The sequence below is a fragment of the Ostrinia nubilalis genome, chromosome 23 (assembly GCF_963855985.1).
Source record: "Ostrinia nubilalis chromosome 23, ilOstNubi1.1, whole genome shotgun sequence".
Lineage (NCBI taxonomy): Eukaryota > Metazoa > Arthropoda > Insecta > Lepidoptera > Crambidae > Ostrinia > Ostrinia nubilalis.
In genome coordinates, this window is record NC_087110.1 from 6037280 (window position 1) to 6063476 (window position 26197).

At 35.4% G+C, this 26197-nt stretch overlaps 2 protein-coding genes and 2 long non-coding RNA genes across 5 annotated transcripts; 2 read left to right on the plus strand and 2 right to left on the minus strand.

The window, feature by feature from the left end:
• Positions 1–763: 763 nt before the first annotated feature.
• On the minus strand, positions 764–3223 carry LOC135083247 (uncharacterized). The gene is made up of 3 exons (XR_010259551.1): positions 2101–3223; positions 1338–1532; positions 764–935 (listed from the first exon to the last, which is right to left on the minus strand). It is a non-coding gene; the product is annotated as an uncharacterized LOC135083247 (long non-coding RNA).
• A 5980-nt stretch (positions 3224–9203) lies between these two features.
• On the minus strand, positions 9204–25735 carry LOC135083364 (protein IMPACT-B-like). Of its 2 annotated transcripts, none has more exons than XM_063978105.1 (6): positions 25613–25735; positions 25174–25329; positions 24255–24384; positions 23616–23719; positions 22768–22974; positions 9204–10634 (listed from the first exon to the last, which is right to left on the minus strand). In XM_063978105.1, exons 2-6 carry the CDS (start codon positions 25281–25283, stop codon positions 10538–10540), a joined length of 648 nt encoding a protein of 215 aa, XP_063834175.1. In that variant the 5' UTR covers positions 25284–25329; positions 25613–25735; the 3' UTR covers positions 9204–10537. The 2 variants fall into 2 exon arrangements, with proteins under 2 accessions (XP_063834175.1, XP_063834174.1); XM_063978104.1 differs by having other exon boundaries at positions 25174–25400.
• LOC135083167 (uncharacterized) lies at positions 13721–16374 on the plus strand. The gene is made up of 5 exons (XM_063977901.1): positions 13721–13781; positions 14551–14757; positions 15011–15124; positions 15308–15466; positions 15800–16374. The coding sequence occupies exons 1-5, from the start codon at positions 13730–13732 to the stop codon at positions 16372–16374; spliced, it is 1107 nt and encodes a 368-aa protein (XP_063833971.1). The 5' UTR covers positions 13721–13729.
• LOC135083373 (uncharacterized) lies at positions 16401–19104 on the plus strand. Its single transcript, XR_010259586.1, has 2 exons — positions 16401–17036; positions 17580–19104. It is a non-coding gene; the product is annotated as an uncharacterized LOC135083373 (long non-coding RNA).
• Positions 25736–26197: the final 462 nt, after the last annotated feature.

Sequence of the window (26197 nt, forward strand, 5' to 3'; positions counted from 1 at the left end):
AGCTGGAAACATTGAATTTTCGGATAGATCCAGTTTATTTTATTACTTATTATTGGTACTGTTGGACAGAGCTCGTGAAGCATTTTCAGGATCAATAACCAGTTTTTAGATATCTTGTATAGTTTTTAATTTAGTGTGGTTTTACTAAATGTATGGAGGCTGGAAACATTGAATTTTCAGACAGATTTAGTTTTTGTTACCTATTATTGGTACCGTTGGATAGAACTCGTATAGCACTTTCAGGATCAGGAACCAGTTTTTTGATATCTTGTATAGTTTAGAAATAATCGAGTGAGATCACTTATCGTTTCCACTCTGTATAAAACGTTAAAGATTTTTAATATTGATATGCGTCACTATAAGATGCTGTTAATTATAAGTCCAGTTTAATAATTTACTAACCACGTGGATCATTGTTATCTTTAAATGAATAAATTGAATTGAATTGAATAAATTAATAACCGACTTGGTATTACATGGATCTCACAACTTTTTACCGTAGAACAACTGAGTTGCGAGACTTGGTTTTTTTGACAAGTATTGTTTTTGATGGTAATGTTTTCAACATCAGGAAACTTCTCCATTGCTATTAAGCGTAAAAAAAAGCACTATCAAAAAATTTCAAAATTAGATTTTGTTTACACGGTTTGCCTCTGGTACAAGTTTTTAGATTTACTTGATAGGTATTTAAGTCAGAATAATAAATGTTATAATGTTAAGATATTTAAGGGTTGTGATGATGTAAAGAAATCAAATACATTGCTTCAGTTTTTGTTTTTTATTTTTTTTTCCTGCATTTTTTATTTTTATTTGATTTTTTCCCGTCAGTTACGGCGCCGGCGCACGTCGTCAGTTTATTGGACAGCGCCAGCGCCTGCTGCGTGGCCGCCAGATAGTGGCGGAATCTGTCCGCCCCTATCTGGATTCCTCCAAACCTGTAAAAAACACTTTTTAGCATTTTTCCAAATCAAGTTCTGAACCTCTGCAAACTAATAAAACACTTGAAAAAATCGAACTGCCTCAGACGGGAATCGAACCCACGACCTATCGTTTGCCGGGCGACTGCTCTTCCATCCGAGCTAGGTACTTAGACACTGGATGAACCGGTTTGCAACTGTAATACGCTGTTGCGGCCAGCGTTGTTTCATCAATGTTGGGTAGTACCTACTACAGTACTTATTATTATTCTGTGCTACTACCCTTATACATCCAACAGAAATACTTATTGTTACAGTCGCATCTCAAACTAAATTAAAAATAACTTGAAAAAATAGAACTGCCTCTGTTAACTAGTCTACCGGATTTTTAAGAGCTCAAATGATGAATGGGGAACTTACCATCTCGTGACCACCACCACAACGTTTCGAGCGTTCATTTTAAACATTAAATCTAAAATTTTACTGCCGGCGTGCGCCTCGCCATCGTCGTCATAGTCCTCGACGACGCCGCCCGGACCTTCGATCCTGAACGCGAAGGTGTTATGCTTCGCGTTAAGAATTTTCTTATTTTTTTTAAGGTCCTTCAGGACCTGGCTGCAAATTAAAACACGTTTGATTAATCCCCACACTCGCAAAAATACAAAATACGTTTCATGAATCCCCACACTAACTTTGTTGAAAAGACTGGCAATCTGGCTAAGTTAATTTTTCGTTGCACATGGATTTAGTAGGTACCTAAGACTGACTGTGGCAGCCGAAGAATATTTTTAAAAGGGTGAAACTGAGCAGATTTTAAGAGTAACATAATTAGTGCCACTGAAAAAATATAACTTCTTAATTAAGAACAAGAAAAATCTATTGCCTCATGGAAATTGAACCTAGCGAGGTTTAGACAGCAAAAAAACTTGCAGAAGTTGACTTCCGCAAACTGTCACCACCGTGTAAATCTTGCAGAAGTTGGCTTGCCCCCCTATTTACACATTGGTAACAGCTTGCGGAAGTCAACTTCTGCAAGTTTTATTGCTAGTCTAATGCCGGTTTTCACTATCAATCCCTAATTTTTAAGTGACCCCTGTGGCGTGACACCTAACAGGAATTTTGTTTTCATAGGGGTCACTTAAAAATTAGGGATTGATGGTGAAAACGGGCACAAACTACTTACCGTACGTCGTCGAGGCAGGTGACAGGAGCGACATGACCTTGGAAGACGCTGCGACGGTCGGCGATGACATCCGAGTGGAGGATGGTGGGGCTGGTCTGCAAAGAGTTTGTTTACTTGAGGATTTATTGGAAAAAACATTACCCTCCTTCTGGCGCAGTCGAGTAAAAATACAGGCTTAAGAAAGGTCGCGACTCGCGCAGCAGTCGACCTATACTACGTTATTATTACATAGGGTAAAAATACATATCTACTAACTACTTATTCTAGAACAAAATTCGCCTGACTACATCTACATTGATATTGAAATGAAAATGAATTAAAAATATGAAAACACTTTTCTTTAGGTTACTTACGGTATACGAAGGAACAATAAGAATAAAAAGAAATTAAACGAGACGTCTCGCTCGATTGAAAAAAAAAATACAAACTACCGACATCGGTTAATATTGATTTAAACAAGAAAACACTTTTTTTATTGCCAGACTCCGGTTTTGGGAACCTCGATTTGGCCAATTCACTTCACTAGACACAAAATGTTGAATTTTTCACTTACCTCACGTTGGGGGTTCATCATCATGGAAGTTAAGATCTTACTAAACTTTTCAAGCAACAAATAATCACAAAAGACACAAAGGCGGTCTACGTCAATTATTAAACTGCGAAGGAAATGGTAGAAATGGCAAAGTAAGCGAAGAGGTCCGTCTCTCAGGGAGTTGAGCTACGAATGATGCGCTTGCTCAGTGGCGGCCCGTATTTATACCGGGTGGGAGCCGAAAAATAACACGGGAGCTATTTAGTTTAGTTATTACCTGGGACTTTTTGGTTTTCTTTCAAAATTTAATAAATGTAATTAATTTCTTTGTATAATATGTTGGATAGGTATTAGTTTACTAAATAATATGAAACCAAACCTGTTACATATTGAAATAATTGAATTTAAATGCAAGTTGAAGTTATTTATTTAGGTACTTGAGCTTACAATGGTAATTTATGAATTTAACAGGGATTTAGATTATAAGAGATATAATTTCTAATTTATTTAGGCACTTGATATTTATTCAAAGTTAAACATTTCAAAAAGTAGTATACAATTAGCTATGATCTTTACATTGATGTTGATTGATGAAAGTATAAATTATCATTAATGAAATAAAAACCATGTACTTAATTCAATGTCAATTTAAAATTTTATTTCACAAAATAGATTTTTACTAACATTTTTGAGATAACAATTTTACAATATTTACAATAATTTAAATTTTATAAGTGTCAGTAAGACTAGGTAAAGGGAAAACTTCTCTTTTTGTACCGAGATTGACATATTTTATTTTTTACTTAAAAAATATAAATGCGACAAAAAACCTCTATTCTGTAAAAACTTTGAAAGATGTATTTTACACATTATGTCGTGTTTAATATAAATTATTATGAAATTAATAGTTTTTTAAAATCCGATTAATTCATTGCCAGAAAACTTTTATGCGGGACAAGTTCGAATACATTGTTAGTTTTTCTAACAATAAGTTAACTATGCCAAAAATCAATTTTATTACTAAAGTTAAATAATATGTCTGGCAATTCATTGAAATAACAATCTTATAAATGCAAAAAATAACGTCTTTTTAGATCATTTTTCCTAATAGTTGAGAGTAAACAGAACGTTTTGTATTTCAGTCCATTTATTATTAAAAAGGATGACTTTTAATCTACTAAACATCATAATTAATTAAATATATTATTTTTATGCTTGATAACAAACTAAAATTTACCACAATAACAGAAACCGAAAAAAACCACATGTCAGTTACACAGGCGTGGTAATATTTTTTTTAAAGTATTATACATATTTATTTTAAGGTTTCTTTTATAGATTAAAGGAACTTACACTTAAAATACAATATTTATATACTAATAACAGGCATACTAATGTGGATAGTAGCTAAGAATATCATTGTATTTTATTATCACACAAAACAAGGCATTATTACATTTTACATGAATTCAAAATACCATGAGGTAGAGGATAGTAAAAACAATGCACTATGCCTGCCATACAAATTATGTAGGTACTTGTCTATTCAATTTACAAAAATTCAATCTACCACGCGGTCTATATTGTCTTTTAGTCCTAAATCTTACCTAGAATAGCTCAATGATACAGTCATTGTTATTGCAAGTACCTAAACAAATATACAGGGTGGCTTATATTGTACGTTCTAAAGCTGGATTTGAGAAAAATACCCTAAACATAGTCCCGAAATGTATGTCTTATGTGCTGAGGACTGTACATGTACGTCAGTAATATTTTAATTCGTGGTTTTTTTCATGCATTGACTACTTATTCTGAGAGATTCCATAAGTTTATTTCCAATAAATAGTTTGATAATATTGTGATTTTTTTTACAAATCTATTGTGTTACATTTCGCGAATGCTATTAATTATCTAAATTGTTATCAAAAGTAAATTAAATGCATGTCATAAGAATTTCTTTTATTTTTCAACTAAGTAGGTACACCAAGCTAGGTATTTATGAATGTCGTTAATAAATGTATATCTCCACATTACTTTCATATTCAAATTTGTCACAAATATAACTTAATAACATCTAAAATAAATATTATACTTAGTAGTGAAAAAAATGATATTTAAACATTTAATTATATTAAGTCCTCAAAAAATCTTCTTTAACTCTACAACAAAAACATATTATACCTACCTACGTTATTAGTTGTTAGTAGCATTGACAAAAATAAAAAATGCCACGGAAAAATGGCAGTTTTTAGCGTTAAAACCAAAAAAATATTGTAAACGCCGTATCTGTATTGAAGATAGATAAAGGTTTACACCCTGTATTTTAGATACAATTGTGAAAATATAGCAGATACATAAGTATTTTTGTTGGATGTTCATAAATTCGGTGGCAATCTAATTGCCAAAAAGGTATTTTTTTTTATGCAAGACAAGGCAGGTATTTGACCGCAATCGCACCTGGTGTTGAGTGAGATGCAGTCTAGGATGGTACATATCTGCCCTGTAAGTGCCTATTCACTCTCACCTTGTATGGAATATGTGGTCATTTTGATAGAGTCAAGCTTATTCGTCATAATAATTTATGTAAACTACCTGACGATCGACGAAAAATCTTCAGTAACATAGTGAGGGCGTAATGTGAGTTCACATCAAAAATGTCATTAAATGTACATACATATTACGGATTGTACAGCGCCCCTAGCGGAAACTTTCAAGAACTAAAATGTTCATACATTTTTTTAACGTGCTCACTAGTGAGGACATTTAATTTTGATGTAAACTCACACTCAGCCTACTGGTTTATTAGTAACATAATATAAAAATATAAAGTTAGACCAAGAATTACTGTAAAACATTTAAATGCCACTTAAATGCCACGCAAAATAAAAATTAGTCTTTTTAGGTAAGTACGATCTTAGGTAATTAATATCACATTATCAAACACTAAGATAGTAACTAATTAATTACATAATTAACCAAAACATTATTTATAGTCCAGTCAATGAATGCCTTAACGACGGTGTAGAGAGAAATCCGTGGAACACAATTTCTGACCTCGGGACTTTATTTAGCCTAGTTAGGTGGTGAAAATAGCAAAAGTCCCCGCCCTTAGCCCTTGAGCCGGCGGGGAGAGGGGGGTTTAAAGGTACCACTTTTCAGTTTTTCGCTTAATCCTCGGAAACTATGCGTCATAGTGACATGACTACTATAAACCAAAAAAAGCTTATTCAATTTTCTACAGGCGAGACCGTCAAGTTTTTCTATATCTTGTATAGTTTTTGCGGCATCTGCTCTAGAAGGTCTGTAAAATTGGAAATTTTATTTTTGTCTTACATGTTCCTATCAATACTCAATACTCAATACTCAATAAGTTTATTGCTTCCTTAATAGTACATTTAGGTGTTATATGTTATGTATATATCAGGAGAAAATTGACTAAATCAACATTGAGAAAACACTATAGACATGTGGGAGCATGTTAAGCCTAGTTCCAGGGAGGGGACTGAACCGAGCGTATATTTAGACGAACCAATTGGAGCCACTTTTGACTCCTCATCATTTAAAAACTACTGTGCATTAACACTTCAAATTTGGCTCATGTAATGAGACTTGCAAGATATACATAAGCTTCAAATTTCATAAATATACCTCAAACGGTTATTTAGGTATTGACGTTCAAAAATCGACATTTAGAACACTAAAATCTATCTATCACCTATGAAATGTTAAAAGGACATTGGGAACTTTAATATGAGAAAATGCCCCAGGGCGGACAAAAATGAAACGTATTTTATTTCAAAGCTTTATACTTGTAGGTATATCCACTTAAAGCGCTATGTTGTGAGATATGGGAATTCTGAGATATGACGAGTCTAAGTTGAAAATATATTTGTCTAAAATGATTTGATATTTTTACATGTTATGTTGTTTGGCATTGCAGAGTAACCAATAAAAGTAAATAAAATAATATAAATAAATAAAAAATATAAATAAAATAATATAAATAAATAAAATATTATAAATACTTAAATTAATATTAGACAACATCTCATATATTACTCCAACCCAAAATAAGTAGCTAAGGCATTTGTGTTATGGAAATCGGGAACGACGAACCACAACACACCCAAACCAGAGACAATGTGAAAAGATCGTTTTCTATATTGTCCCGGCCGGGAATCGAACCCGGGACCTCAGGATTGGCCCGGTACACCTTGAAAACCGGTGTGTGCGCCTCTCCGCCACGGAGGTCGTCAAAAATGTTACCTAAATGTAAAATAAAATAAAATATTAAAACTTCATTTTCTCAATATTCCCATATAAGAGAGAAAAAAAAATGCACGGAAATTCATTGGATATTAGTATGTATCATCTGTGATAGGTTTCGTTTGTGTCCGCTACTTTTCGAAAAGTGGGGCAAAAAGTTCCCAATGTCATTTACTGGTTTTTTATTTGTTCCTTTGTATTTACACAACTACCTCTCTGGATGCCAAATTTGAACCTTCGAGGTCATCTGGAAGTGGTTAGAATTTGGTCTATAGGTCAGACATGTAGATTTTTGGACGTCAATACCTAAAGAACCGTTTGAGGCATATTTATGAAATTTGAAACTGATGTATATCTTGCAAGTCTCAACACATGAGCCAAATTTGAAGTGTTAATGCACAGTAGTTTTTGAGTGATGAGCAGTCAAAAGTGGCTCAAACTGTTTCGTCTAAATATAGTCACGGTGCAGTCCCCTCCCTGGAACTAGGCTTAACATGCTCCCGCATGTCTTGAATGATTGTTAAATGTTGATTTAGTCGATTTTCTCCAGATGGGAGCATGTAAGACAAAAACAAAATTTCCAATATTACAGACCTTCTAGAGCAGATGCCGCGAAAACTATACAATTTATAGAAAAACTTGACTATCTCACCTGTAGCAAATTGAATATGCTTTTTTTGGTTCATAGTAGTCATGTCACTAGGACGCATAGTTTTCGAGGATTAAGCGAAAAACCGAAAAGTGGCACCTTTAAACCCCCCTCTCCCCGCCGGCTCAAGGGCTAAGGGCGGGGACTTTTGCTATGTTCACCTCCTAACTAGTCTAAATAAAGTCCTGAAGTCAGAAATTGTGTTCTACAGTTTTCCATCTATAATGCTTTATTGACTGGACTATTAAGGGTTAATATCCATCTCATTATAATTATAGATCTTATTTATTAAGAAAGAGGCCATTAATATTCGATTAATCGATAAATGAAATCTTTATTCGTTAGTATGCAATTTATTAATGAATACGTAACATTTAGATTACAGTCCATTAGTATTTGAAAATGAGCATAAGTCAAGCAACTTGTAGTGTGGGAAATTAAGCTTTTGCTTGCAATTTATAAAAATTCCCGCGTGAAATTTATTTTGTATAAATTATAGCCTATATGTTAATCTGGGTTATAAACAATAAAACTGTAAAGTTTCAACAAAATCCGTTCAGTAGTTTTTGCGTGAAAGAGTAACAAACATCCATACAAACTTTCGCATTTATAATATTTGTAGGATAATATTACACTTGAATGAGGGTTTCCTAATTGCGCTCGACGCTCACCAGTTGGCGCCACTGGCAAGTAAGGTCACTTGCTTGTGGCTATAAGACAGTGGCGCCGCCAATATTGTATACATAAAATAAACATGACAACTGAATTTTGGCAGTAAATAATAGTGATGGTCAACTCGAGTACCTAACTCGAGTTAACTCGAGTTGGGCGTAACTCGAGCCCACTCGAGTTGAATTCTCTCTGACTCGAGTTCGTAAACTGTATAGAACCGACAGAAACTGCCGGTTATTGTTGTAGATTTTTGTGTTTTATGTTCTGTTTTTGAAAAATGCCGGGTCCTAAAAGAAAATCTTTAGTTTGGGACGTATTCGAATCGCCGGAGAGTGGACGCGTTGCGTGTAAACAGTGTTCAGATTCATTCAAATATAGTGGAAATACGACCACATTATTAAACCACATTAAAAAAAGCATCCTAATGTTGCCATCGAGGAAAGTCAGAGTTCATTATCAACAATGAAAGTACCTAATATGAGTACTTCGACTGATTCATCGCAGTTACTTGTATTGACAACCACATTGGATGTTGAGCCTCCTCAAAAAAGGTTAAGGCACACTCAAACCCGTCACTGTGCCAAAAAAAATAACGCCAAATTTCTGGTATTAACGCTTTAATTAATTTGATAGTAAAAGATTTGTAGCCATTCAGATAGTGGAAAATTCAGGTCTAATTTTTTTAACTAAGTATTAATGCGAAGCTAAGGGATTAAACTGGTAAAAATAAATAAAAAACATTCACTTGTCCACCCACTTAACTCGAGTTACGTAACTCGAGTTCAACCCGAGTTATGTGGATTTTAACTCGGGTTAAATCGAGTTTTATTTTTTACGAGTTGGCCCATCATTAGTAAATAATATGTAGATACTGTGGGCTGAGTGTGATTTTACAGCAAACGCGCTCACTAGTGAGTGCGTTTAAAAAATGTGTGAAAATTTTAGTTTTTGAACGTTTCCCGCTAGGGGCGCTGTACAATCCGTCATACATAATGATGGGCCAACTCGTAAAAAATAAAACTCGATTTAACCCGAGTTAAAATCCACATAACTCGGGTTGAACTCGAGTTACGTAACTCGAGTTAAGTGGGTGGACAAGTGAATGTTTTTTATTTATTTTTACCAGTTTAATCCCTTAGCTTCGCATTAATACTTAGTTAAAAAAATTAGACCTGAATTTTCCACTATCTGAATGGCTACAAATCTTTTACTATCAAATTAATTAAAGCGTTAATACCAGAAATTTGGCGTTATTTTTTTTGGCACAGTGACGGGTTTGAGTGTGCCTTAACCTTTTTTGAGGAGGCTCAACATCCAATGTGGTTGTCAATACAAGTAACTGCGATGAATCAGTCGAAGTACTCATATTAGGTACTTTCATTGTTGATAATGAACTCTGACTTTCCTCGATGGCAACATTAGGATGCTTTTTTTAATGTGGTTTAATAATGTGGTCGTATTTCCACTATATTTGAATGAATCTGAACACTGTTTACACGCAACGCGTCCACTCTCCGGCGATTCGAATACGTCCCAAACTAAAGATTTTCTTTTAGGACCCGGCATTTTTCAAAAACAGAACATAAAACACAAAAATCTACAACAATAACCGGCAGTTTCTGTCGGTTCTATACAGTTTACGAACTCGAGTCAGAGAGAATTCAACTCGAGTGGGCTCGAGTTACGCCCAACTCGAGTTAACTCGAGTTAGGTACTCGAGTTGACCATCACTAGTCATACATTTAATGTCATTTTTTGACGCGCTCACCAGTGAGCGCGATTGATAAAAACTCACACTAGGCCCTCAAATCTATCTACTAATAGATATATTAATAAACCTAACGTCAAAATTATACACTTGGTAACCAATCAGACCTTATTCTGGGATCAATTAAAAAATAATTGTCAGTTTGACAAATGACAGTCTAAATAATGACATTTTATAGAATGAAAAGTCCCAACTAGTGTTGTCGCTAGAGCCTACTATCGATACACTATCAAAATTTCGTGAAAAGAAGATAGTATCCATCTTTGTAGTCAATTTTCGATAGTATTGCCCTTTACTATTTTCTTGGTGTTGGTTGACCTATCTAATGATAGACCTCTAAAACTAGTTTTGACCGAGAATATAATTGTTTTTCTTTTGGGTTTAGTGTGAAGATTACGTAATAATATCTCTCTCACACCAAATAATGTAAATATTGCAAAACATCACCTACTACAACGACTGAAGATGCCATTTACCTTCATGTGCCGTCTCAGTACTACAATCACATCTTATGATGAGTGCAAGAGTGTCATAAGTCTTTCTCGGTTTGTCACTTCTTCTTCAGTAGTCCAGCTTGCTCGATAACTTGCCTTGTTGCGTTGTTGATGTGACGAAAACGATCTGGGCCTAGTTGGATACCGCCATACCTGGAAAGGTGGTGTTAATAAATTAATAAGTAGCAATCGTATTTCTTATTAAGATGGATAAAAGTGATATATTATTATCACAAGTAAGAATCGATTTAGTATTAGTACATCATTGTTACACTAGATGTCGCTTTTTACTTGACATGTTAAATCTAAGTAAGTAAAAAATAGCAGGTGTTTTTTGTGAAAGATACTAGATGGCGCTGGTTGCACTACTAGATAATCTAGTTTAACTCTAGATGGCGTCTTAGTCATCTGCATTCGCGATAGTTGTATCTCCGTTATAAAAAAACATTCAGAAGGAAAAAAAGTTGAGACAAATGAGAGACGTCCCAGAAAAAAAAGCGGGGAAGGAGCGGAGCGAAAAAGTGTTTTGAATAACCAATCAGATTTAATTAATTCCATTTCTCCTCTCCGCTCCGCGCCGCATCGCCGCCGCTGTAAATTCTAGGGAAAAAGACCGCCCGACACCTCTCCGCTTCGCTCCGCCTTGGTGGAAAACCGGCCTAATAACAGTTACCAGCGCGATACAACGCGCTCGTCGTTGATCTAGTATTAAGAGCGTTTACGCCGTTTGGCGCAAAAACAGTACTTTTTCAACTCGTTACAATCATTAACCAGTAATATTACAAATATGTTATAGGCATAAATAGTTAGGCAATTTCGTCGTCTAAATAGTTAATTGAGAAAATATTGCGATTAGTTTAGTATTTAAGAATTCTATCAAGATAAGTCCACACAGGTTTTGTAAATTTCCACTTTAGTGTCAGTTTACAAGCTGAAATTTTTATAAAAATACTGTGAAAACGATTTAACAAACATTTATATCCTATAGCATAGATCCTTGGGCAAATAGTTATCTGAGAAAATTTTTAGATTTAAGCATTTTACAATAAGAAATCACAAATTAAAAGAACGTGAAATACCCAAAAATCAAAGTGATTTTTTCACCAATATTCTTCCTTTATTCAACACAAAAATAGCTTAATATAATAGAAGAATATCTTATCTAAAATATTTACTTTGAAATTTAAAATAATTCATTGTAATTTTTTTTCTATGAGTATTTGAAAAGTACTATAAAACGCCGCGCACGAATCGTTCAAATTCAGTCCGCCTCGAGGCGTTCCAGAGTGAGGTCACGTCGCTCGGTGCTCTGCTGACATGTGTCACGCGTACGTTGATCTTTGACAGGTAGCTGGACTTTTATAGTGTATCCGCAAAATCTTGGTGGTAGATTTTGCGATCACGTGGTAACTAAAATATTTTATTGTTATTTTTCATTACAGTCTATTTTTACAACAAATTCTATTTCAGACGTAATGAAAAATAAAATTAAGTTATTTTTAGCGATGAAACGAAAACGAATGACGAAAATTTGGAACAGCAAGTTATGTATGTATACTAATATTATAAAGAGGAATAATACTAATAATTTATTCACCATAAATAGGTGGTTACAGAATAGTTAATAGGAAAGCTCTGCCAGCAGGGTCCCACCTAGTTGTAGGGGGAACATACACAACATATTACAGTCGGAAAATCTTTGCGGTAGGTAGTTGGACAGTGGTCATTTGACGGCCACTTGAATCGTCTCACCCCTAAGCTTTTGGCTACCGCCGGCGCACTAAGCCGGTTGATGCCTAATCTCGGAGGCCCGGCCGCACTGAGTCGCTGACTATACTTTTGCGTCGCGCGTTGGTCCTATATGGGGCTCGAGTATGGCACAGTGCTGTGTAGTCGTGGAGCATCCTACTGTTGAAAAAAGCGCAACGCATGATATCACTGAGGCACAGGCTGAGGTAATTCGTGGATACCGCATAGTATCCGCAGTCCGTCTATTCCCGGTTGTGGACACTGACTATGTCCCTACTAAGGATAAATGGGAAAAAAATTATTGTCATTAGTGGCGACGTATAACAATCCTACTAATATTATTAATGCGAAAGTTTGGATGTCTGGATGTCTGGATGTTTGTTACTCTTTCACTCAAAAACTACTGAACGGATTTTGTTGAAACTTTACAATTATTGTTTATAACCCAGATTAACATATTATAGACTATAATTTATGACGGTATGTGACAAATAAATTTCAATAAATAAATAAGACGTGTCTAAAAAGCGCAATCTATCGTCATTGGTTAAAATCTACAGCGCTGGACAAACTACTGTTTTTGACGTTCGTTCGTAAATATTCATGCGGGGGAAGCCGTGAAACGCCATCTATCAACATGATATCAAAAAACAGATTTTACGAACTAAGGGGTAAAACGAGGTCCACGCGTACGAACTTGCGGGCGGCCGCTAGTTCAAAATAAAATTAATAGTATTTGTATTAATCTGGTCTTACTTGACTTTTACTTTACGTATGTCAAAATCAAAAAAAATCAATCAAAATCAAAAATATTTATTCAGTTTAGACCATGGTATGGCAACTAGGAACTTTGCTTTTTTTATCAAAAAAGCGCCATCTATCCGAAGGATATCGAAGTAAAATGTAAAGTGTTGCTATATAAGAATTATAGTGAAGCTGCATTATTATGGTAAAAAGTAAAAATATTAATTAAACAGTAAAAAGATACGATATATTAGTTAAATGGTCTGAAAATTATTTTAAATCATTAATCTCTTTAATTTTAATGAGGTTTTTCTGTAATTCTTTACTTTTCATAAATTTATGTTTTAAAGGTAATATTTTCGAAGTTTCATATGGCAATTTAAGACAATGGCGGTCGGCGTCTCATCGTTTGTTAAATTTACTACTCTTGCGCACTGATTTTGTGATTTTGAGTTCGATTTCTTAATTTGGTTGTTTCGTACTGTGCTATTCACGTTGAGTTGAACTTATTGTTCCTCCGTGTTGCTTTGCTGCGCTATAATCTTTGTGTCGAGTTGAGTATCCTCCTCGGCATCTAGGAATCGAAGACCTTGTGAAACAGTGCAGTGAATCACTAAGCATAGGCGCTCATAAGAGTTTGGACCGATTATTGCAGTGATTAGTTCTTTATTTCACCGAGCATAGGCCCTCTTAGGAGTTTGGACCCATAATTGCAGTGTTTAGTTTTGTGAATGTGCAATAAATAAACTGGAATCATGTCTCAGAAGACATGCTGTGTACCTGGCTGTTTAGTAACGAAGGGTGATGGTATGTTTTTAATCTTTATTATTTGTTATTCACTTGCAATAAGCCGTAATGTAGCCTTCGTAAATGATAATAAATAAATAACAAAGTAACCATATTAGAGTCCTCCCAAAAAATTACTCTGTTGCCGGACTGCATACCAAGAACACATTAACAGTTCAAAACGCTAAAACTTTACATAAGGTCAAATCTCATGATTCTTGGTTGACAGTATGTAGTACTTGTTGTAAAAGAAAGCTAAATGTTATGGTAAAAGTGATAAATTGAAAATTATTAATAATCGCCGGTTACTGAATATATATGTAGTTACCGACAGTCGAGGTAAAAGTAATAAATGAATTACATTCATCAGTGAATTTAATAATGTAACCTACAAAGGCTCATGTATATCTCTATGATGCCCATAACATACTGTTTATATTTTATATACATATATATTATAAATGATTTCATTTTAATCACACTTACCAAATCATTAGGTAATTTTTCATAATAACCGGTAATACACATAACATATTTTTTATACATTTTTGTTAGAATCCATTATTTATAATGTTTAACTATGTTAAGTTTTAAATTATTTTTTTTTCATCAAAGTGTTAAGACCAAGTAATTTGACTAAGTCAAACACAAAAGTGTTTCCTTAAAGAAATCTTTCTTTAATTAATTACATAATAACAATTGTTTCCACTGATCCTTTAACAGTACATGTCCTTTTAATTTATTCGATGAATACCTTAATGGTTATTTGATTCTTATCCATAATTTTCAGGTGTTCCACTGCATCGCTTTCCTGACCCGGAAAAAAATGCAGAAAAGTTTAACACCTGGATTGCAAATATTGGTGGCGATCTAGCTACATTGGATGCAACAACAATTTATAATAATAGACGTGTATGTCGTAATCATTTCGAGGACGTTTATAAATATCCTAAGAACCGACTCAGTCAATTGGCAATGCCAGTACTGCATTTACCAGGTAATTTTATTTTATTTATTCAACAAATAACTTTGTTCATTATCTGAAATATGTACATAAAATATTATAGGTAGGTATCTACCTAGTTTTATTGATATTTGATTTTTTCATTTATTTTTAAAGTCAGTATCAGTGTAAAAAATACAAATGACAAATGCAGTTCGGCAAACACAATAAAACCTATGAAAATTGTGGGTAAATTAGCATTAATAGGTACATAATTTGAATAACATTCATGTCTTTATTTTTTCAGGTGTGCAAGCACAAAGGCTTAAAGAAATTGATCATATTTCTGGAAAATTTGATTTGCCAAATTTTGGTGATTCTCCAATGAATACAGAGCTGTCTGTTAACCCTGTAATAGAAGGTAATGACTATATAACATGTTTTGATAAAATTATATGCTATTGAGAGAGATTAGAAGTAAAATACAATCATAATAATCATTTATACCTACATAAACATATGTATAACAGCAAAGGTATAGATTATTTTTGGACATTATGTTATTTGTTACACACTAATTCTTAATTGGTTTTTATTTTTCTAGAGGACCAACCACAATCTCTTGTCGGAGTTAATGTCACTGGAGAAGCTCCTCTCAAACAGACTCTTGGTGACACACAAGACAATGTAGAGCAGTCCAGAGAAGCTCAAAATGTTAACAAAACTAACAAGAAGGCAAAAAATAAAACCAAAAAATCCAAAGGTTACTATTTTTAGTTTTTAGCATGCTCACGTGAAAACTTTGTTCGTGACAATTACGTCGTCTAGGTATTTTTAAGTAATCGATGTTCACCGATTACTTACAGATTTCTCGTCCGATTTGATTGATTCTTTATTTTTGTGATAGTAGATACTTGCCATTTGGTCCCATATTCAATTTAATGTATACAATAGTAATATTCGATTTTTGGATTGATAAATTATGACAAAAGTTAGTAACAAGGTTGTTTGAGATACTCTTTTCACCGTTAAAAAAATGTAATAAACATGACACATGCATTAGCAGGTACTAAAGTGTAACAATGGATTTTTTCAGGGCCTCGCCTAACATTCCTGCAAATGAAGCAATATAAGCGTGCTTTGAAGCAGTTACAGAGATGTGAAGATGAGAAAAAGAAGTTGAAATGCAAATACGTAGCTGCCAAAAAACTCATGAAAACGACAGCATTTCAAATAATGTGCAAGAATTTGTCACCGTCAGCAAAACTATTTTGCCAAATGCAAGTTACCCAAAGCGGGAAAAAAAAGCAAGGAAGGCGTTTTACAATTGACGAAAAAATTTTGGCATTATCTCTTTATAAACCTTCGCCAAAGGCATATCGACTATTAGGCACGAAGTGTATTATGCCGAGCAGAAAAACGCTGCAAAATTTACTGCGCAAAATTAATTTGAGACCTGGAATTAATGAAATTATTTTTGAAAATTTAAAAAACAGGGTTTCTAAGATGCCTGAAAACCATAAATATTGCTCTCTGTTGTTTGACGAAATGGCGATTGGACCAGCCCCCCTAGACAAAACGCACTTTTTGATCGAATCGAAAATCGAATCCGTCAAATTCCATACAAAAAAGGGGCTTTTCGACCACTTTTCGACTGGTTTGCGATTATAATGGCACTTTGTCTAGACCCACAGGTGTTTCCTTTAACAAAACAGAAGACAAATTATCTGGATTTGTTGACAATGGCACAAGCACTGAAAAAGATTTTTGCGACCATGTGCTAGTTTTTATGGTGCGAGGTATATTTAAAAAATATAAACAGCACTTGGCCTACTATTTTTGCAGTGGAAGCACGAAAACGTTAGTATTAAAAGAGCAAATTGAAAAATTAATAATTAAACTCCAAGAGACTGGCTTAAAAGTCGTGGCCACAGTGTGTGACCAAGGCACTTCAAATGTGGCAGCCATCAATGCCCTAATTAAACAAACTAAAGAAAGTTATTTGAGAAAAAATGAAATTAATTTAGAGGGGACATTTGAAATTGGAAATGCTCAAATTTTTCCCATATATGACCCACCACACTTAATCAAGGGTATTAGGAACAATTTAATAACAAAAAACCTAAAATACTCTTTGCATGGGAAAGAACGCACTGCGAAATGGAGCCATATTGTGGCATTATATAATAAGTCACCTGCATATCAAGGCGTAAAATTAGTACCAAAATTAACGGCTCAACATGTTATGCCCGACTTGATACCTAAAATGCGGGTGAAGAATTGCACTCAGGTCTTCAGTAAATCTGTTGGAGCAGCACTTGGATTTATGGCAGGTAATGAACAAAATAATGTGTATGCCTACATTTTCATTTCATTTGTCGGCTGTTTGGTGTAGTGGTTCGAAACGGACTACCATTCCGGAGGTTGCGGGTTCGATTCCCTCACTGTACAAACATTTGTGAGCATAAACATATTTGTTTGCATTGGACTGGGTGTTTTCTATGTATATTATGTATTTAGGTATTTAAAATTAACTTAAAATTGGTATTTAAACAAAAAAAGTATTTAAGTATGTTTATACAATCCGTTGTCTAGTACCCATAGTACAAGCTTTGCTTAGTTTGGGACTAGAAGCGCAGTGTAAAATGTCCAAGGATATTTATTATTATTTTACTTATTATTAGGTATTTAAATTCATTGGCTAATTGTTTGTATTATTATAATCAATCTTAAAAATCAATAAAGAGTACCTAGGCCCTAGGCCTAGGACACAGTATCTCAAAATAAATATTATTTTATGCAATTGGAGATAGATTAAAAGTATTTTTTCCAAATTTATCTGTGATATTAATACATAATTGTTTTCTCATTTCCAGAACTTGGAGCTATTGAAAAAGAAGCGACGGATACTGCTGACCTTTTGATGCTTTTCGACGACATTTTTGACAGCGTGAATGGGAGTTACAGCAATATAAAAGGCGGCAAAATTTATAGAGCAGCTGTAACTCCCACATCACCACACCACAAGTTGTGGAACGAAAGTTTAAAAGTTTTAAAAAGTATGAAATTCGAAAATGCTCAAAATAAAGGTGTAGTGCCTTCTCTATCCAGCTGGATAAAAACGATAGAGAACTTTAAAAACTTAGCAAAATTTCTGCAAACAAAAGGAATAACGTCTCTATTGCTGCGAAACATAAACCAAGATCCATTAGAGAATTTCTTTGGCTCAGTACGTGCACATGGTTGCAGTAATATTATGCCAACGGCCTCTGCATTTGAGAGTGCCTTCAAAACTTTGTTAATCAATAATATTTCGTCTCCACACTCAGTTGGCGCAAATTGTGAAAAAGATGACAGTTTTTGTCTCACCACGTTAAAAAAATATTTGTCAATTGAAAAAAAAGACAATGGCCCAACTGACTGTGAAAACGAAATTGACAGTGCCCACATATGTATGACACTCTTAAATACAGAGGATTTATTAAAAAGCACACTGCCAATACACATGGTAAAGAGCGCAGCAATAGGATATTGCAGTGGTTGGATAGCACAACAAGCAAAGAAAAATATTTTTAAAAATTGTAAAATTTGCCTCAAAGCCTTAGAAACAGAGGTTCCAGAAAGTTTTCATAAATTTATAAAAATTAAAGAATTTGAAAACAAACAATGGCTGTGCTATCCAACTCGTGCACTTTTTGATTTTTTCGCTCAAGTGGAACAGGTTTGCCATGAAATTTTAAACACAGATTGTAATCGAAAAAATATACTCACATATTTAAGACTAATCGTAAATGTAAATATAAATCTTGTATTTATAACTTGTTCACAACACGAAGAAAACCTAAAAAAATTTTTGATTAATAAAAGTACAATGTTTTTCATAAATAATTGGTGCAAGGAGATAAATAATGTCCTCACAGGAAAAACACATTTGATGGATACAAATAATTTAATTATTAAAAAAGCTCTCCGTCACTACACCAAAAACAAAGGCCGAAAACGTAATACAAAAACGAATGTAATAGTTAGTGTTTAGAATATTTTGTAAACATTAATCCCCCTTACCACGGTAATACTATCTATACCTTACTAATAAAAAGTTACACAGTTGTTGAACACTGTTTTAAAATTACACTAGTTTAGGAGCCAGGGCTTCAATATAAAATGTTACAGTGTATTACATCAATAAAAATATTCATAATTAATCTTATTCTTATTCTTAAAATGTCATTTCCATACAAAACGTCACACTGTTCAACGAGCGTGTATGTTTATTAAGTAATTTTTGTGTCATCAGCATATAGTAATATGTTGGAGTTACTAAAACATTATACATACGTCATTTGTTGTATCATTATGTTTGTATTATCTTTGAATTATAAATAAAATTATAATATAGAAGTCGTTTTACTTTTCATATCAATACCCAAAGCATTATTTGACTATAAAATGATGAAATATTTGTTACACATGCCTGTTAATTTAGGTTTTCATCTTGGTAAATCGTGTGAATTAAATTCTCAGGCAACTGTAAGAAATATTTCAATACACTCTTAAAAACAGAAGGATGCTTAAAAAGTAATACAGTACTATAGCTACCTATATGGCTATAGTACGAAAGTTTCTATATCTGTAGGATAGATGGCGCTGTATCACGAGTTTGCGTAAAGTGTCAAGTTGCCTGTCTATCTCCAGTATATAATAGTAGTCTTTGGTTTAGACCACAAGTGGCACTTATGAACGTCAATAGAAAATAATAAAAAAAAGAAAAGGTAGCCCTTATGGGGCACTTTACATGTCTCCTTATCTTTTGGGCCCTACCAGCGCTTCGAGACAAACATATGGCAAGTGCTGAGAAGAAACGCCGGAACAAACTCAGTCACCACTTATTGCCAGGAATTATCTAACGGTAAGAATAGTCAAATTTAAGTACATCAAATATGTGCAGACTGAACTAACCACGCATCCTTGTCATCAATATAGTCTCGAACCTTGTAGTACCCTTTGGACATAAGGGTATTTTTTATATGTATGTGTCATGCACGATGACATTTGCGTCAATATTTGTGTACGTCCCCACTAGGCATAATTGGGATGTATTTTTCTAATTTGTCATAAGTTGTGAGAAAGCCTGTAGCTACAACTGGGAAAGTATGTGTCGCCACTGGTGACAATCGATATTATTTATGCCATTTATCCTCAGGGGCGACAAAGCTAGTGTCGACAACCGAGAATAGACGCCAGTTGCGAGGTGACCATAGGTCCCAAGGGGAAATGTACGTGTACGTGCACCACGAGAGGTGGAAACCAAAAGGTAGAAGCTTGAGGATCTAGGCCCTAGAGTGCTGAAGGGTACGTCTGGCCGTCAGCCAAATTTTACGTCGCACCATAGAGGCAGTTCTGCCTGTATTAAAGGAGTGGGTGCGACGGCATGATCGCCTCACACATAGGGCGACCCAGGTTCTACCGAGCCATGGATGCTTCGGGCCATTCCTCCACCGTATAGGCCGAAAGCCTGTAGATGGTTGTCAGTCAACACTGCAGTCTTGGCACGTGAGTCACCGCAGCAGACTGACATGCTCCAACAGTGCCCAGCCTAAGCGAACGAGCGGCGGTTGGAAATGACCTCTCCCTACCAATCGGGAAGAGGCGTGAGATAAATAGATAAATTGTTTATTTGTTGTAACACACACTTTTTTAATGCTTTTAACACACACATTATGTATAGTTACTATTGAAACTCAATTGTGATTTCTCATAGACTGATATTTATTTGAAATAAAGTTAGTTAGTCAAGAAACACACTAGGTGACACTACTCGTATTTTGTTACACAGGTTAGTAATAATTTCAACAGTTGTAACATAACAAAAATCACAAAACAACAGAAGATAAAGATGACTAGCGTTTCAAATTGTTTCCTGCATCAGAGTGATGTGTGCCGCACGATGCAAAAAGCAAAGAGCTCAGTATAAACACTACCCTCAAAAGGGCAGAACACTGATTTTTAGCTTTTGCTAGAGAACGCATGAAGCGTACAGGTACGGAATGAACCCGCTCGCTTTCGGAAACAATATCTACATTAATATAAAATACAATTCTTATGAGACAAATAATCTTATGGTATAGTGTGCTTACTCTCCGTGAAAGTGTTCTTTCACAGAAAGAAGCAGTGGAAAGGGGGAGCGAGAGGCCTCAGCCGACACTCCGGTTATCCGCCGCCGACACCCTGGGCGCAAGAGGACAGCTTATGGTCTCCAACTGTCCCTTCCTAACAGGCCTCGGTCGCTAGACATGGAGGTGTCTGGTGGCGGCTAAGGACGAATGCTACAGGCAACAGCCAATGGCGATGTCCCGCGTTCCCTCATATCACTCATATGGATCAAGGCAGAAACAGTCAGGTTTTTAGTGGGTGTAGGGGCTACCCACCTTCTAGTAGGAAGAACCCCACATAACCCACTAGCTGCCCAGCTGGTGGGTATGAAATGTTATGCATTTTCCGAATAAAAAAAAAGAATAGTTAACAGGAAAAGTTTGTTTTGAATAGAACCGATTTGAAAAAATCTCTCACCATTAAAATTTAATTTTTTTCTGCTGAACATAGGCTGCATAAAATATTCTCAAAACAGTAAAAAAAACTTTGATAATTTACTATTTGATAAATAATTTACATATTTATTATTTATTAGGACTAATGTATACCATGATTTATAATTATGGAGTCGGTGTTGGAAGATTTGAAGATTTTATAGTTTCCTTGAGCTGTCACTTGACAGCCTGGCACACTTTTACGATGGTGGATCAAAGTATTTTGGTTTGACTATAGAGCGTGAGAACACGCACACAGTCACAATTATTTTAGTGTGAATAAAAATAGCATCGAAATTACCTAAACTTGACATGCCACGCTAGACGTAAACGCTCTTAACACAAATTACTAAAGTGCAATAACCTTAATTTCGAACCCCTCCTATGTTCTTCTGATTAATTTCATTGCGGGTCCAATGACAGTTTAACTTTCCCCCGGGACAAACTTGACCTTCATTGGTTGGGTTTTTGTGGCGGTCAAGCTGTAGATCCTGGCTACACAGGAGTTGCAGTGGTGGGAACGAGAGGTGGGAATAGTCCCGTTAAAGTGCAATAAAAAATCACTAATAATCTTAAACACTTACCAGCGCGACACAACTACGAGCGTGTTCTTCTGATCCAATATCTGCAGTAGATGCAACATGCGACCACCCGCGTGCGTCTCGCCGTCGTCGTCGCAATCTTGTAGGAAGGTGGTGTAAGGCCCGGTTTCCACCTAGGCGGAGCGGAATGGAGCGGAGCGGAGAAGTGTTTTGAATAACCAATCAGATTTCATTAATTCCATTTCTTGAAGCCATAGCCGAACGGTGAAGTCGGACTGGCTGATCCGTGATCCGGGGAACGCGGGTTCGGGCCCCGCCGCTTGACTATTGTGGTAAGCTTACTTGACATAAGTATATTTACCTTAGTACGAGGGGCTAACGGGAGTATTAGTAATTTGTGCAATAACAAATTACTAATAATCTTTTTAAAAGAAAAAAGAAGTTTCTAATAAAAAATTGACCGCCCGACACTTCTCCGCTTCGCTCCGCCTTGGTGGAAAGTGTGGAAACCAGAGGTGGAATTGTGTAAAGCAATCGTAATCATTTGACAATTCATAACGTACGATTATTCTGTCAAACGCTTTGTCTGACTGACTTTATCGTACGTTATGAACTGTCAAATGATTACGATTGCTTTACACAATGAGGGCTATCGTTTTAGCGCTCACCAGTTGGCGCCACTCTAGAGTAAGGTCCTGTCACTTGCTAGTAGCGAAGACAGTGGCGCCAACTGGTGAGCGCTAAAGTGGTAGGAGGACTATCGCATTTGCACTCATCAAGATGGCGCCACTGTAGAGTAAGGTCCTGTCAATCGCCAGGGGTGCCAACTGTTAAGTATAAAAACGGTAGCCCTCATTCCACCTCAGGCCTAATAACACTTACCAAGCGCGATACAACGCGACACTTCTCCGCTTCGCTCCGCCTTGGTGACTTACCATCGTGACACAACTACGAGCGTGTTCTTTTGATCCAGTATCTGCAGTAGATGCAACATGCGACCACCCGCGTGGGCCTCGCCGTCGTCGTCGCAATCTTGTAGGAATGTGGTGTGACCGTTTTTCGTCCTCTCTATACGGTAAGCGTACATGTTGTGCGTTGCGTTCATAATTTTTTTGTTTTCCTTTAATTTTTCTAGGACGGCGCTGGGGAAATTACAATAATAATATTAGAATTTGAGCGACGACATTAATGGAGGTAGCAGGAAGGCGCTGGACGCAGGCCTCTACCAACTGGTCAAAATGGAAATCATTACGGAAGACCTATGTTCAGCACTGGACGTCCTATGGCTGAAATGATGAAATATTTTAACGTATATGAAGAAAATACTAGTAATCAGAAGGATCTATTTATTGACTTCTTTTTGCATCCACGACTTTTTGTCCAGCTACAAAGGATTCTAAAAATAATCGATCCTGAGCATCACTCAGCCGATGGTCGGTCCACCGAGTGGGAGGCCTGTCTTCACTATGTCCACTTATTTCTACCAAACAACTGAAGTTTGAAAGCAAAGCAGTTTCACTTTAATTTGAGGAAATAACAATTTTTACTTTTTAAACAAAACAGTTTTTTACTTAAACAATCACTAGCGCCATCTGGAAAGCTGCAGTCCGCGAGGAATGGCGCCGTATTACGAGGAACATCACTCTGAATCGTGATTCAAAATGATGACCACGACCACTCTGACAAGAGTGTACCGACTGCGAAGAAGCGCCATCTGGTGGTAGCGAAAACGAACACCACTCTAAACAACACACTTCTGACTTCTGAAAATTCTGTCACTCACTTGACTTCTTCTATGCTGTGGACCTCAGCGGCGTGACCCTGGAAGTTGCTTTTCCTATCAGTCAGCACGGCCCCATGAGTGATGGCCGGGCATTCGATGCTTAACTGGAACCAAAAAAAAAGATGTGAAAGTTCGATTTGATTTTGTAGTTGGATCTTATTTTGACTGGCCTGGCGAACATCGATATACTCAATAGGTTTATTGCTTCCTTAAGTACATTTAGGTGTTACCTAAATTTGGAGATCATTAAGGACCCTGTTGGGCACTGCAAACTTAAAATGTATAGGTAGAGGAGGCTTCTTTTTATAGATAGAAAGTTATAGTTTAGTTAGGTACATCGCTAATGAATTTTATTGTCTAGATATTCTTTTATGGTGTAATAGCATTTCGTAGTTACTAGCTCTTTTAGTCCTGTTATGAATTTACTATTATTATTTTCTTTTAACATCCGTACCTACTTGTAAAAATAATTATGGGTTAATACTGGGATGTGTAAAAGTGTTTTTTAAAAGCCTATTTGCACAAATAAATGAGTTTTATTAGTTTTTTTATGAACTAAATCTGCTGCCCCTTAAAATTTGCCGCCATAGGCTTCAGCCTACTCAGCCTGCTGGTAAATCCGCCACTGAATTAACGTACCTTTAACCTATCAATAGATTCAGGCAGCTCAAGCTCGGTCTCAGGCTCCGGGGAGGGCGTCTTCATGTTCACCAGACACTCCCGGATCGCCTCCACCCATTGGTATATCACTGTTTCACCGATATTGTCTCTGTAAGAATGATGATAAGGATACAGGTTACATTAGGAGTATTATTGAGCTGTTTAGGCTTATTATTGAAAAGAGATCACATAATGAAGTTTGGTAAGAATACAATTTTTTTATTATCTTACCCTTATCTATAATAGTTCTTGCAACTCACGAAGGGGAGTGAGCTTTACTTGTGTGTGTTCGTGTATGTGCACATAATGATAGTGTAATGTCTGTCAAAACTTTAGAAAAACAAACAGTAGTAGAGCCACAACACATGTAAAGCTCACTTGCGTTCATGAATTGCAACTATACATCTACACTAATAATAATAATAATAATATAAGCCTTTATTCAGACATACAGAGTTTAAAATTGATTGAGTTTAATATTATTCTAATTGACACTTGTCTGTGTGCCTTTTTTGGCAAAGGCCTCCTCCAACTGTTTCCACTCTCCTCTATCTCCTGCAACTGTTGCCCATCCACCTCCAGCTGTGGCCTTTATTTCATCTAAGGGAGGAAATGTGGTCGACATCTACACTATAAAGAGGAAAAAATTAATTGTTTGTTTTGAATAGGATCCTAAACTAATGCACCGACTTGAAAAATTCTTACACCATTAGAATTTCACATTATTTCTGATGTACACAAGCGGTACTAAGTTTGACGGGTCAGCTAGTAAGTAATGAATTGTTCAATAAAGACAGTGTCCCTCTTGTAAATGTGATTATGTACTTATAAAATAATATTACTGACCATATCCATCCATAACTGGCCATTTTGTCTATAATGTAGGTAATATACTTACAAATACACTGCATCTAGAGTCTGATGCAGTATTTGCTTAGCCTTCCTGTCCATCCAGGGCGCCGACAGCTCGTACTGGGGCGGCGACTGACTCGGGTAGTCCGGGGTCATGGTAACACTCAACAAGATCTCTCGCTTGATGTCTTTCACTTTTATACTGTAACATGCCTCACTTTCAGTCACCCAGTCTTCGCCGTATATTGAACTGAGAGCTTCAACTTCCTCTAGCTGTGGAAAAGTTAGTTTTGTTTGTTTCTTTTAGTTGTTACATGACAAAATAAAAGTTTTAGAAGTATTTTTGTTGAGGACGAAATCTCATGTTTTTGAGAAGAAAGTTTGTGTCTCACACAAATAAATATATTGTGTCATCAATTAAATAGCTATAGAACGAAGCTATTGCTTTAGTATTTACAAAAAACAATATGTTGTGAGTTACTCACTTGTCGTGTTTTGTTGTTGGAATCCATAACCTCGAAAGTTTGGTTTAGGTTAAATATTTATACAAAAACTAAAAGAATCAAGAATAATTAAGCCCACAAAGCACAAGATGAATATTATTTTCTGTTTAAATGATATTTTTAGCAGTTTTGCAAATATTCGTTCAAGTTACTATCTAGGCATGGGATAAAATGTAAGTTTTATTCTTAGATTAATAAAACCTAATCTAAGGTTTTATTCAATTGAATGTTTCAAGTCAACTGTATATGTCAATCGAATTATAACTGATTTATACAGTGTGTTAAAAATAAAATGCAACAAAAAGGTAAAAAAATATTTAAAATGTAAAGGTTAAAACATTTGAGACTAAAACTTTACATAGTTATTATCACTGTTTGAATAGGAAACTAATTTAGTAAACTATTTATTTTTATGTAATACAATTTTATATTATTATGATAGTTTGGATTTTTAAATTGCAGAAATTTGAAGAATTTATTGCTTCGTAAAAATACGAAAAAAAGCATCCTCTACTTTATAAAAGGACATCATCCACGTTTCATATATTTTTGGTCCAAAATCAAAAG

Bases quoted from the DNA above. Each gene is read 5' to 3' on its own strand.
- LOC135083167 (XM_063977901.1), top strand. From the start codon at position 13,730: ATGTCTCAGAAGACATGCTGTGTACCTGGCTGTTTAGTAACGAAGGGT. The intron at 13,782-14,550 runs GTATGTTTTTAA...CATAATTTTCAG, and splicing joins TTTAGTAACGAAGGGTGATG to GTGTTCCACTGCATCGCTTT. The intron at 14,758-15,010 runs GTAATTTTATTT...TTATTTTTTCAG, and splicing joins GCCAGTACTGCATTTACCAG to GTGTGCAAGCACAAAGGCTT.
- LOC135083364 (XM_063978104.1), bottom strand. From the start codon at position 25,639: ATGGATTCCAACAACAAAACACGACAA. The intron at 23,720-24,254 runs GTACGTTAATTC...TTTTGGTTCCAG, and splicing joins AATCTATTGATAGGTTAAAG to TTAAGCATCGAATGCCCGGC. The intron at 10,635-22,767 runs GTAAGTCACCAA...CCACCTTTCCAG, and splicing joins CTCGTAGTTGTGTCACGATG to GTATGGCGGTATCCAACTAG.